A 14,620-nucleotide genomic window follows, 5' to 3' on the forward strand; every position below is an offset into this window, starting at 1 on the left:
TAGCTTTAACGTCATAATGAGTCCAGCTGTGTAGTAACCATAGCTAGCTTTCTCCTCACCTGCCTGACTTGTAAAACTATTTGATAAGCTTTAGTACATATATATATATATATATATATGTTTCTGTTTAACAGGTTGAACCAACATGACGGGCGCGGATATTGTTCATGAGAAGATCCACTACAGACACGACCCGAAGTGGAGCGGCCGCCTGGGGCCTGCGGAGGGCGGCGGGCTGCTGCTCTGTGTGGCCTGTGTCATTGAGATGATCGAGAGCGACGATATAGCGGTGAGGGACATGTCATCAGCTTGTTTGTGTCTTATCTGAATGTGAAACTTCTCCCATACCAAACTTAATCCTTCCTCTAGTTGGCTGGGTGGTGTTTGTTATGTTAGGTGAGTAGTATCAACCAGAATTTCCTGTTTTAGGCTTTTTAGGAATCTGTTTATGGAAAATACATAACCCTATTATTTCCCCTTGATGCACAGGCTTTATTTACCCTCCCGTATCTTTATCTCTGTGGCACAGTCGGTGAGGAAGTCGTTTGCCCTGTCTGGTATCAGCGGGGTGCTGAAGTGTTCTCCGGGGGCCTTGAGAGAGCTGCTCCGGCAGGACCACAGAGTCTCTCTGCGATTCACAGCTTCTCTGCTGGGTGAGAAATGGTGGCACATATGGCATGAGATCAGGATGTGAAGGAAGGACTAGGACTTTGATCTCTCAACTGTTGTCTCTCTGGTGGCGAAGATATGTCACGTAAGGCAGGCTGATAAGTCATAATGCACAGTAATGCACAGTAGGTGTAGTGTGTTTGGAAGCTCACTGTAGTAACAGAGCCGGGGCTGCACAATGCATTGCAATATAATCCCAATTGCAATATGGTCAAGTGCAATATCCAAATCGCAAGAAGCTGCAATTATTTGATAAAGGTCCAAAAAGCATTATAATAAAGTACTGTAGTGCTGCAGAGAGTCTCTAAAATACAAATCGTGTTCTCCAGATTTAAGAAAACATTTTTGTTTTGTTTTGTTTGGTACAGACCCCAACATCATCACAATTTTAATAAAATTAAAAAAAAGATAATTCCCACTAACCGTGAATCATATTGCAATCACAATATCTGTAAAAACAATGGCAGTATGATTCTTTTTACCATATAATGCTCAACAGTAAGTGTGAAAATCCATTATTGACCGTCACACTAACCAGCACTGGCTGTTGTAGACCTCTTGCTGGGTGTGCGTGTACGACCTTCCTTCTCCTTGAAGTTAATCTCCACTGGGTCAGTTCACTGTCTCCTGCTAGTGCTGCAGTCACATCACGGCTTTTCTTCAAGCTTCGACTGAACAACCGAGACAATAGATCTTATCACATTAGCAGTGAGAGAGCGTTATTCACCATAATATAGTAATATAGTAATATCGTAGTAGTGTTAAAAAATATAAAAGGATTCATGTAGATAATAGAGTTGACCTGCTGTTCACTGATGTTCTTTCATATTATAGGCATAATAATGGCACACACTTGTCATCTGTGGTAGGGTTGAACCAGTACATCTATTTGCAGATGAACTGGGCTGATACTTGTGCCTCCATTAAGTACTGGGTATTATATTTTGTTCATCTTGCTATAATTGATGTTCATTTTTCATGAAGGCGAGATTAAATCTAATGGGGAATTTTATGGTTATTGCATTGTTTAATTATTTAACTGATACTCTCCTTTCATCCAAAATCAATTTCTGGGGCAATACTTGAGACTTAAGACAAAGTCGTAGAACATTGGCACAAATATCAGCTATTGGTACTTTTCGTTTGTGCTCGTTTGGCATGCAGTTTTATACTCTGCTGATAGTTTAGATTCTCCTTGTAAAGTGGTCAGTGGTCAGCAACACATCCGTTAACAACATACAATGATTGATGACAATGTTTGAGCGAGGGATGAATTGGTACAGCACTCATCCGTCCACCTTGGATGTATAAAGTCATCAATATTGTGACAACCACCTAATGAAACCAGTGACCCTATGAGATCATGCTGATCCACGGGGAGAGTGGCTTTATTAGCCCTGCATTAGGGTTTACACTTTAATACCAGGGCCAGTATATTATCCTCACCATAATGAAGGCTTCTGTAGGAGATGTTATGAGGATGGCAGGTAGAAAGCACCGTTGAATCCTTACACTCTATCACTGTTTTAATTATACCACAGTGTATTTTTATGGTACCACATCCTCAGAGGATGTTACTGACACTTCCTCCTCACTGTTTGAATTTCACTAGCTTATTGCAGCATAAAGTATTAGGCCGACACCATTTGAGCTCTAATCGAATTAAGGCAATGAGAGGATATGTGGCAAAATGGTAAGCTGGTAAAAGCTCTGACCAATATAAGACATTAAAAGAGCCATTACAAAGCTTGTGGGATGGTCTGCTGAACTGCGCTCCACCTGTGCCAATGAGAACATAATCCAATATATGCCCTTTATCTCCCCCATTACACATTGACCTTTTTTTACATGCTTAGTATTAACAGATGCAGCCATAGAAATAGTATTATTTTTTTTACATAATTTGTGCTTTATACTGACATGGCTCTTTTTGTGTTACTGCATGTTTTGGAAATCCAGCAAAACAAATCCAAAGTACAGTCGATGCAACATTTGTGACGCTACAGTATGATCAATAAGACCTCAACACCCAACAACAAGAATCCCCATTTAATATCTTTGTACCTTTCATATTCTCTTTGTCCCTTTTTCATGTATGAATCCTCATGTTATGGCTTCCTTTTTCTTATTATACCTCTGTGAGGCTTCTGTACATTGCAGTGGGTTTGTACAGTACGCTTTGTAAATCCAGCCTGTCATTATTGTTCTGTCCCCAGGGATGCTTCACACCGTGAAGGACCAAGACACTCTGGAAAAGGTTGACCAAGGTGAAAAGATGCTTCATTGTGGTTTGGACAATAAGTGTGCACACACTCACACACCCTGCTCACGTCGTACTCATGCAAACAAAGACACAGACACACTCTCTGTATTGTTATTATAATGCAGACTGTGTGAGAATGCACACACACATACACGGAAGGACTGTATGAGTCAGTCTTTTTGTCAAAGACACTTGCACACACACACACACACACACTCTTTGTGTGATAAATGGTCACTGCTGGTTACCAAGGTGATCTTACAAAGACTACATAGAAGTTTCTACATTTAACATTTCTGACCTAATTTCCCATGTTGATATTCTCTCACTGCTGTGCTGTTCAGTACGTTTTCTCTTTGTGTTGAGTGATTCGTTTGTACAGATTTTTCTGCTTCCTGTATGAATGTTGGACTCTCAGTGAACCACCAGTTCGTTTCGCTGCAGCTACTTCTTTCAAAATGCAAAAATGTTTTTGCCAAGTGCAAATGACAGGATGATTTTATGGTAGCTGTCTCAAAATGCCTTAGGGACCACTTTGCTATAATAGTTAGTAAAGTGCTTAAAATGTAACACTGCTTTTGCTCATTGCACAGAGAATGTGTCATGAATACATTTTGAAACTCATTTGAGCCCCATAAATAATGCAGTCATATCTGTGTGTGTATGTATGTGAGGAGAAACACAGGAAAAGAAAGAAAAAGCTGAAAAAATATGTCTGAAGGTTTCTAACATCAGCTAAGCAGTCATGGAAAGCAGCTAACATGATGTGAGCGTTGTTTTCAGCTGAGAGGTTTACCTGCATATTCTCCCTATGGCGATGACATCAGATGTTATAGTAATAAAAATAATAGGTAATAATAATCTCTACGGCACAACAGGTATTATAACAGTTGCTTAAAAGATAAACATTGATTAAACTAAATCCTTAAATTAAACAAGAAACAAAGGTTTTAAAAAGATAAACTCTGGATTACTCTCCTATATTAAATTAATAAATACCTCGAAATGTTATTTTGTTCTTTCTCACAATTTCTGATATTTTCCTAGAAAAGTGGAAAAATACCTGACTGTGATGTTTATTTAATGAATGCTTTTCTGTGTTTTTGGTTTTACGTGGGTGTCTGTGTACATACATGCATTTGTGTGTGTTTATGTATGCCAGTGCTGGTTCAGCTGCTTCTGGAGCTCCAGAATGAGCTGTCACTTCGCTTTGTTTTGGATGAGATACACAAACAGGTGAGGCACACATTTACAGACATATAGAGAAACACCTGCTCATTTACACATGCAGGCACAGGAACATGCTCAGCATCTTAAAATATTTAACAGCACTTGTGTAACCAACAGCATATCCTCCGAGGGTTGTTTAGTAAACAGACAGTTTGCTTGTCTCCCTCTTGCTGCTGTTGTGTCACCTCTGGGGGAGGCAATAGTGGAAAAGCCTCATTCAGCAGCCGACGCTGCAGGTAGATTATAGTAAAGCTGTGTTTACTGATGATGACAGAGAGGTATAACACCAGGTAGAGGTGCAGACAGGTCTTATCTCCCTTATAGAAAAGAGCCTGATTAGAGCACTTCAAGGGAAATGTATTTTAAGGATTAAGGATTTAAGAATACAGATTTTTGATCTAATCTGAGAAATGGAAAAAGATGCTGGTTTGTTTTCTGAGTTATTAAATTATTTATTAAATGCATGTGTCCAAAAACTTATATGCAAAAGGATCTGGAGTATAAGTTGGAGTATTGTAGTTGGATTCATTAACAATGTAATATAAATTGAAAATCATACGTGTCATTGTGGAAGTCCCTTTTTTCATGCCTGCTGTGCTGCTATAACTGGCCTTAAGAGGTGATTCTGAAAATCTTACGTAACATATAAGCAAAAGTGCCATGGTGTAGGGATTTGGCTTATGAATATGTGCCTGCGCTATGTTCCTTTGTAGCTTTACATTGTTGTACGTCTATTGTTACTAACTGTTACTTTGTGTGTTTCGTGTCCAGCTCAGTGACCAGCCCAGTGGGAAGGGTTTCCTGCCCACCTTCAACTTCTTGGGGAGCCTAGTGGAAGCAGTCCCTGACGTGGCCCATAGTCTGGTGACTCAGTACGGTGAGACAGTAACAGAAGGCCACTCACAGTTATGTAGGCACTGGGGTACAAAGAGAAACGGAGGTGTGGTTTCATTTTTTATGGTCATTACTAGCACTTACAGTACATATCAATAAAGATGCACCAAAGGTTGCTGGTGGCAAGTGATAAACAGCTTTTGCACTTGGAAATGTTATCAGCAATTCATATCTTTCTGCCCAGTTAAGGTTTTGAATACTGAACAAAAAGGTGATGTATTTACTTATTTAGTTACTGCGAGATTGTCTGTAACTCTACATACCTTCGCCTGCTGAAGTGTCCTTGAGCGGGATGTCAAGTCAAGTAAATTTTTTTTATATGGCCCCAAAAACACAGATCACAGATTTGTTTCAATGGGCTTTACAATCTGAAGCTGAATCCTTTTGCTGTTCTGTAGCAGCCCCCTGACCTCAGACCTCCTGCTGCTGTGGGTAAGCAAAGAGACGCATTTTGCTTTAGGGGAGAATAGAGAAAACTTTGACTCGGGTTAGTTTGGGTCACTGTTAAAAATCCAACTGAGTTAGGATCGGGTCACATCTCAGATGGTCAAGTTCAGATCTTCATTGAAAAGAACCGAATATGAAAATAAAGCAACTCAGGGTCAATTCGCCTCAGAAGCTGAGATCCATTTACATACATGTATATTACAGTTTATCTTGAATAGAAGAGAAGGATACGAAAGAATATTTAATTTTCAGCGTCTTTTGTTCACTCTGCACCAGCATATCCACAATTCAATCACAGCGGCCTATTCTGACCTTTTCAGTTATTTCCCTAATGCATAGAAATAGTTGTACTGTGTCCATTTTTTAAACAGTCTTCCCCATACCGAACTCTATTCCACTCCTGCTGCTTCTGAAAAAGTCCAAAAACGTGTTTCATTTCCTTTCCCCTGAACCTTCTCAATTTAATCTCTCTAGCTGTTATGACCTTTTCAATTACGCTCCAGCTGCATTGAGATAACTGTGCTGTGTCCGTACTTAAAATTCTATCTGCATAGCCAATCCCAGGCCAGCTCTTGCTGAAAATAAAAAAAGCTAAAATACATGTTCATTCACCCTTTCCCCTGAAATCGCCCATATATGGATATATTTCTAGATATATCTATGAATAATTCTGCAGTGTAGTGAGGCATAACAATAATGCACCCCCACCCCTCACACACACACACATACACACTCAACCGCACCGATTTAATCTCTGCCACAACCACCTGTATGTCTGTCTACTCACTGAACCATTATGCCACTCGGTTTAATGAGCATTGTTAATCAACTTCAAGTGTGTGTGTGCGCGTTGGAGTGTGCTTGTGTCGTGCCTGAGCGCTTGTCCTCACAGGCAAGAGTGAATGTGAGCCTTATGCCAAGCGTTATAGTTATTTTGCTATGCTACATGGGTCCACCTCCCATGTATTTTCAGGAGTTTTACAAGCTCCCCTGAGCAGCCGCAGGTAGTGGTGGGTTGTTGCGATGCTGATGCGAGATGCGGGCTGCCACTATTGACTGTGTGTGCCTGTCTGCGGCCTGTCACTCAACGAGTCTCCGTGGGGCTGTTTGGACTAATGACAACAGCGCGCCAATGACAACAGCAGCCCAGAGCACCCGACACATTTTGCTCTCTCTCTCTCTGACTCAGTGTCTGCCTGTCTATCTAAAAGATTAACCCCTGTGTTTTTCTCACCCCTTTGCTTTTCTCTGCCTGAATCTGTTTGTCTTTTATTCTCTCCCCTCCCCTCTCTCTCTCTCTCCTTCTCTCTCTTCCCTCCTCCCTCTCTCATTTCTGTCCTACTCCCTCAGGTCCTTACCGAGGAGTGGATACAGAACAAATGAGGGAGCAGGGAGGGAAGATGAAGCATTAATGAGATACGGAAATAGGAAGGCAGACAAAGATAACAAGGATGATAAGGGAAGGAAAGGACAATGGTACAAGCTGCAGAGTTTCTCACAGGCTGAGATGATCAGAGCTCTAAAATCAAACAGTTGAGTCATTAAGGACATAGTTTCTCCAATAAGATTACACATTAATTCACCATTTTGGCTGATCAGCGCTTTCAGCTTTATATGGGTGGGTCAAACAAATGCATTTTATATGTGGGAAACACTGCAAGCTGGAGCCAGAGAGAGAAGGTTTAGTTAAAGCAGCGTGAAGCAATGAGTACAAAACAACAGACAAATACTGTAGAGAGCAGATCACACAACCAACAGAGAGCAGTAGTTCAAAGTGCACAGCGGGGCAGCAAAACAGTAAACAAGTCAAACGGAAATTAACCTTTGGTTTCCTCTGTCAAAGAAAGCTGAAGAACAATGTTTAATCTTTTTTTGTTTCAGTTCTTTATTCGTCTGTGTTTGTATGCATGCCTCATAAAACGTGTTGTTGAACAACAGTGTGGCTTTTATTTTCCACCCATCCATTTTACCACTCTTACATTGTGTTCCTTCTATTTCCATCCTCTGTGGAGGTCTTAGCTCCCTCCTCCCCCTCTCCCCTCTTTGCTCTCTCTCCTTCTCTCTTTTTACGCCTGGCTCTCATCTTGGCCGCCTCATATATTTTGGTTTAATCAAACATGTCTGGGAGCCTCTCCTGTCTCACATGGGTTTTGATCTGCTTCACAGAGCAGCTGGGCTTGGGCTTGGCTCCCCTACTATGCCATCCCTTTCTCTCTCTCTTCCAAACTCGCTCACTCTCTGCTCCTCTGTCTCTTGCACCTCCAGCCCTGGCCTATTCTTCTGTTCTCAAGGTCGCTCTTTTATACTTATTTGCTTGTCTTTTCGCTCTTTAGCCCCTTCTTTCTCTGTCTCACCTTCCATCATGTGTTCCCTGCACTCTAATAACTCGATTATATCCACATTAATGCACTAGTTTGGTTATTATAACTGTCATCAATCAATTCCCCCCCCACACTGTGCCAGCATATACATCCTCGTATAAAATTGTTGCGTGCAACTGTCGGCCTGTACTTTGGTTTCTCACACTGCTGTTGGTCAATCGTTTAACTTGATCTGTATTTTGTGGATGTGGTCATAGGCAGAGAGTTTCCATTTGTTCACTGGGCTATATGGTAGATTGATGGTGTATAACAATCAGCCCACTGTCTGCGACCATGTCCTACTGTTCAGTACACACACTCTGCTTTCATTCAGTATATTATTTGTTTTATATTTTTGATCATTTTTGAGATTCTTTAATATATTTAAGTGAGTGAGTTTATGCTTTTTATGTTTTTATTTGTTGATGATAAATGAAGCCTTTATATTGCAACTAATTCTGCAAATAACAGAGCATTAAGGTCCTCTGTAAATTAATCCTATCTCTATGTCTTTTCATTCTGTCTCACTTTTCCCCTCTGACTCAATCTGTGTGTGGCTCTCCTTCCTCACATCTTATACTCTCCCACCCTCTCTCTTTCTCAGCCTTTCTACCTCTATCTGTCTCTTCTTATCTTTTTCTTTTACGCCATCTCACTCTCTCCATGTGTGCCTCTCTGCCTTTCTCTTTTTCCCTTCAGACAGCATTCCTGCAAAGAGAAGAGACTCGCTCGCTCTTCCGGCTGCCACTTTACTGCATTCTCTCCCCAGTGGCCAATCTGCAATCCATTTTTATCTTTGTGGCAACTTTCTCTCCAATGTTACTCCGTCATTGTAAAATATTGATTGGTTTTGTTTCCCCATATGATCATGTATGTATTCTTTTCTTTTATCCTGTTTAAAACCTCTGTTTGTTTATGTGTTTACTCATCTGTCTCCCACCTTATGTCCATCAGTGCCCATGCTGGAGCACCTGTGCTCAGCCTTGCTTTACCCAGATGAGGCGCTGAAGGCTTCGGTCCTGTATGTGTGGCTCAAACTGTTCGGGACAGCTGGGGGCTCGGCAGCCCAGTCTTTGCCCACTGCCATCAGGGACAGACTGTGCATCCTGCTGCTGCAGACGTTGGCCAATGCCAGCTCCACCCAACTCATCAACAACTGTGTTGGTGAGGAAAAAAACATTTGTCACTTATTATATATTGAGAGTTTTATAGGTTATATGAAAAACATAATTTTAATGAAAGTTCAGCCCTTCATCATTTTGCAAGAGGGATTCAAACATTTTAACCAGGTCGAGGTTGGTTAAGATGAACCATGTTGAACATTTGGGATGACAGTAAACTCAAAGGTTTTATATATATATATATATATATATTTTATTATTTAACAGATAACTATTAACAAAATAATCAATACATCTGTCTGGAACAGGATATAGCCAAAATTCAAATATTTTTCTTTGAACAGAAAGTTTGAATGACTATATAGAGTGACTTTTTATAACTTTTTCAGCCTGTTTTTTTAACTTTGTAGAAACTTAGTTTTTTCAAATTTACTGTATAAAACTATAATTGAGAGCATCATTAGCCGCCTGGATGAAATAATGCAAAAATTATTGGCCTCATTTAGGTTTATCATGCACTACATAGGCAAAGTGAGATTGAGTGGCTATCATCAAAAAGTTTGAAGTTGTTGAGATCAGTACAGTATGCTTAGCTTAGGCAAGCATGAAAAATTTGCAACTGGAGATAAGGGGAGGATGTTATTAAAAATGGATGAAAAATTGAGCTGAGCACAACAGCAACTAGTTTGCTGATAGTCTGGGGGAAAGGCTATTAGGATTTTTTTTTTTTGTCATTCGTGAAACTTCACTCCAAGCTGCCCGGGAGAGAATAATGATGAGGACTATTAAGGGTGTGGACTTACAGCATGATTGACAATAATGTTGTTCCCAGTCTGTTTTCTGTTTTTTATGCACATATAGTCACTTTAAGAAATTCGTCAGAACCTCAGAACTACTGTCTCATCATAAGATGTCTCCGCTAGTTGGCAGGGGTTGTTGATAATGACACAGAGCTGCTTTGTTGTTTGTTTGTTTTTAGAAAAGTTAACAGGTCATAAAATAACACGACCATAATCATCTTTCTCTGTGAACATCCAGAGTCTACTTAAGAGTGAAGCTAGATGGAGAAAGAGGAGGGATTACACTGAGATGAAAGAGCTATCTTGTAGGAGTTTTGAGTTGTAAGGGTAATAAGCTTTGGCGATAACCATAATGGAGGTCTACACGATGTGAAGAGGAGTTATTGAAAAGAAACGCTCTCATTATCTGCTAGAAATTTAAAGTTGTAGTTTTATCACTGTATTAACTAAGGGGGGGTGGGATGCACTGTGGGCTTGGAATTAAGGCGCAAGGTTGTTTTACTCCAGTCTTTAGAGTAGCTGCAGTTGAGCTTTTGCTGTTGTTGTTTGTGTTATTTTGAACTGATTTCATCTTAATAAGCTTACCTTCAGCAGCCCCGGTGAGAACAGCACAATGGAGGAATTAAACAGGATTATTATTATTTTTCTTCAGCGCTGTGTTCAAGACTTTTCTATGAAAGGAAAAATGTACTTTTTCTAATGTTTAAAAATGATTTCTTGTGTTTTATTATTTTGTCTTCAAATGGCTGGAAAAGAAAAGAAAATCCTTGCAGCTGGGCAACATTTAATTGCTAATTATGTAACTGTTTATTGGATTGTGTGTTTGAGTTCTCATTTGTGTACAGTATGTATTTGTCCTACTATAATATCATTTTGTGAAATCTGTGAAACAGCTTTGCACTCGTACAGGGGTCGAATGCAGGACCTCTGTGGACTCTGTGCTCATCTGTATGACACTTGGTTTGACTTGTGGCTGGACCTTATTTGTGATGTTTATTACATATGTGTATTGTATCTTCTTTTGTCATGTTAACCTCAACATCTTTCCCAAGTAAAAAACTGCCACATGAGGGGTGTATCCATTAGGGCTGTGTACTGGCAAGAATCTAGCCATACGACATATACATACAGTGTTGTATTGTATTCATGAGTGCATTTCAAATGTATCTATCCTCGTGTCTTGTCTAAAACCTTATTGTTAAAGTGTGAGGATTTGTGTATATGTTCGAATGTATTTTTTTAGACTGCTTTGTCATCAGTATCTATTTTCACACCTTGTCTTTCATCTGTTAGGCCTGCTGTGGCTGCTGGTGCAGCAGGGAGAGGCAGTGTCAGTTCTGATGAACAGCCCCAGCAATCAGATCGTGTGCAGTGACAACCAGAACAGCCTCACCAACAACAGCCAGAGCCTCAGCCAAAACCAAGAGCAACAGTCCACTGACCATTGCCCTCTGCCTCTCATCCTGAAAAAGGTCTCTGTCCAAACATCCTGCTCCCACCCCCAAGAACCGCATTCTGGCACTGACGATAATCATAACAAGAAGTTCTAATCCTGGATTAATGTGCCTTTGAATAGGGATTCAGGGGGGGTTTACCCTGGACAAATATTTGTGCTACATGTCTGGGAAATCAATGCGTAGATTACATCTAGTTCGATTTTCACAGTTGTGACTCACATTACAGCACAGCTCATGACGTTAGTAGTTTTTTTTGTAGATCACCATTGTGTGCAGGGTTTTAATAAAATCTAACTCTTAACAAAATAATCCCCCAAAACATATTTGATTATTTAGGATCCATCCTACCCAATAGATTGTCAGTTTTTTATTATACACAGATAAAAGATAAAAACACATCTCTAATTTACTTGTTTAGTGGTTGTTACTGGTACAAAATGACGTAATATACAGCACACAAAGTCTGTCTAAGGCTTTGTAGCTATTATTATTTATAGAGGGTTATAAATCTAGGAAGATAAAATCACTAATGTAATATAATGATAATTGTAATGTTGATAGTTTTACCTCACCCAATGCCCAGTGACTTGATTTTGGCTTCAAACTAAAAACTAGGGTAGACCGATGTTACAGCAAGTGCACTCTTAATATGTTTTGGGGTTTTGGTGTGAGAGTGAAACTATGATGAGCAAACCTGCACTTATATAGTATGTCCACCTAAACCAGGGTTGCCGGAAGTGGGGACCGTGGACCACCAAAAGGTGAAATTGGCCCACCAGATTCTTCAAGTAAAAACAGATTAAGTTTTAAAAAATTGTAATGTTACTGTTCTATTGTTTGTACAGTGGGAAGAGTGACATTTTAGACAACTAAAGGAACTTGGGATCCTAGTTTCATTTTGCATCCTTACAATACAATAGGTATTTTCCTGTGGCCCTAGAACCACCATTAAGTTTCAGTTTTGGGAAATAAATGGGCATCCCTGACCTAAACCATTTCTCCGTGGCTTAGACGATTCTTAAAAACAAAACAGATATTTCTGAACATTGTTCAGAGATCATTTTCAAGTTACATAGTACTAATTGCATGTACCAATTACCTTGGATGTACTGTACATGCGTGCATGCTCATGGTGTTTATGTTTGCCTTTGACACATTCATAAACTAACTGCAGCATAGAGCATAGACAGTCTACTGAAGATGAGAGCCAGACAATTGGCAAAACATTGCTTTATAATTTAGTTTTTTAAGTCTGGCAGTGTTGTAGAGGCTATACTTTATGTATGTCAAACAGTCTGTGGAAGCCCTGCACGCTGTTTGAATGCTATGCATCTTAGTGACTGGTGTATTCTAATTAAGGCCATATAATGTTTTTTTCCAGTTGCTGCTGAGTGGCGATGAGATGTTGCAGACTATCAGCGCGAAGTGTATTGCTGCTGTCCTGGTTCATTCTCCCAGTCAGTGCAGCGGCCCCTTCATCAAGGCTGACGTACCTGGTGATATGCACGCACAGACACACAAACACAGCGGCTGGGATATGCTAACTGAACAAGCTGTCGCCTTCTTTGATTTGCCCTCTACAAATAATTTCCTCTGCCTTGTTCTGCTTTCAATTTTGACTCCCTCTCTTGTTATTTATCTTGCTGCCTCTCTGTGTATCCCTCTTTCTCCTCATTTGCCTTTGCTGCTTTCTCCTCTACTTTTATATCTACCTCTTCATCACTTTAGGGGTTCTGTTTGTGTTTCACTCTCGTCCCTGAATTTCAGAATATTATGGGGCTTTCAAAACAGAATACTATGATCCTTTTTATGTGTCCTGCTAAATTAGCATGAAAACATTACACACTGTTTTGGAAATTGTATGATGATGCTAAAGAAGAATATTAAATTGTATCTGTATTGTTCCCTGTTCTCTTCTTCTTCATCCCCTCACACAAGTTCTCTTTTTCTCTCCATTACTCTTTTCCTAAATAGAGTTTCTCTTCGACCGTCTGGCCAGTAGTAGTAGTGAGGTGCTGCTGTGGTCTGTCTACAGCTGTTTGGTGTTGCTTACTGAGGACCCGCTCTTCTTCGCCCAGTGTCACTCTGTCTATGGTGAGAGCAGTTGGATAAAAAAACAAAAACACAACTCCTGAGGCACGATCATGTCATCCCTGTTTGTGTTATGTCTGTTTGTGATGGTGTCACTGTAGGATTTGGGGTTTCATGGTACGACAGGTCACGTGACAGCATATACACTGTGTAATATTTCTGACAGTGACAAGACATTTTAAAAAACCCTCCAAAGTGGGATTGGAGTAGTTTGCGTGTACCTCATACTTCATTGCAGTTTAATTATTTCAACTAGGCAGATGCTGCTATTGTAATGTAAGAATATCAGACTAAATAGCAACAGAACTAGTAATCACATATGGGCAGAAATGTCAATATTTTCATGCCTAATGATTATTGTTCTGACACAAAGATGTGTATGCGTTTGTATGCTTTTGGTGTAGATGACTTATTTAAGAGTCCACTGTCTTTGGAGCTTTTTTAATTCTGCAGCACTTCAGCTGCACTCATGAGTAATTGTGTAAAAACCTCTTGCAGTACAAACTTAATTTGCCAGTACACAGAATATCTGGTGTAACCGCTCCCTGTGATATTAAGTTCTTGCTCTAGTTGACTATAAACACGATATCAATACAGCAGATTCTGTGTTGCAGTAAATTAGAAAGATGTACCTCTGCCACTGTTTGTTTGACATGCAAGATTGTGTGTGTGTGTGTGTATGTGTGTGTGCTTCCTGCACGTATTACATTTATGAGCATGTCAGTCATTTTAATGCAGGCAGTCGCTGTAGCCTGTAGTGTTGTAGACATCTGTCAAAGCACTGTCATAACTTCGACACTGAGCAAGATTAAACAAATGTGTGTTGTTTTTTGGGGGGTGGTGGGGGTCTGTCTGCCTGGTCATGTGCAAAATGGAGTCATGTATTTCTTTGACACAATGAGTATGTGTGCTTGCGTGTGTTAGGTATTGAATCCCTGGTGCGCAGCCTGAAGGAGGCTTTGCGGCTGACCAACCTGGAAGTGCCGAAACAAGGTCTGCTGCTTCTCACTGAGATACTGGAAAGGTGAGACTGCTCTGTAACGTTTTCATGCCTTCATGCTGGCGATAGCCGGGGATAGGAGCTTTACGTTTTCATGTTGTCCGTCCGTCCCATTCTCTGGACTTTTGGTCATAACTTAAGAATGCATGACCATATTTCACAATTGGTCAAACAGTAAGCAAAGAAAGGTTGCTGTCACGTCAAAATAACCTTGACCAACATGTCTTTTGTCATAAGTCAAGAATTGATGCAGTGATTATGACAAACTTTCACACAGGTGTTTAATGG

The 14,620-nt window shown here is 40.2% G+C and overlaps 1 protein-coding gene across 1 annotated transcript in view; it reads left to right on the forward strand.

The window, feature by feature from the left end:
* LOC118322644 (meiosis inhibitor protein 1) overlaps nt 1-14,620 on the forward strand; it is a gene marked incomplete in the record, with an annotated part of 52,376 nt that overhangs the window by 208 nt on the left and 37,548 nt on the right. The window contains 10 exon segments of the mRNA XM_035654376.1: nt 135-289; nt 530-653; nt 2,886-2,936; nt 4,095-4,168; nt 4,934-5,039; nt 8,818-9,027; nt 11,078-11,256; nt 12,623-12,737; nt 13,216-13,335; nt 14,257-14,356. Coding sequence (XP_035510269.1) covers nt 146-289; nt 530-653; nt 2,886-2,936; nt 4,095-4,168; nt 4,934-5,039; nt 8,818-9,027; nt 11,078-11,256; nt 12,623-12,737; nt 13,216-13,335; nt 14,257-14,356 — 1,223 coding nt within the window.

The sequence above is a fragment of the Morone saxatilis genome, unplaced genomic scaffold, assembly GCF_004916995.1.
Source record: "Morone saxatilis isolate NCDOM2014 unplaced genomic scaffold, NCSU_SB_2.0 Contig14, whole genome shotgun sequence".
Lineage (NCBI taxonomy): Eukaryota > Metazoa > Chordata > Actinopteri > Moronidae > Morone > Morone saxatilis.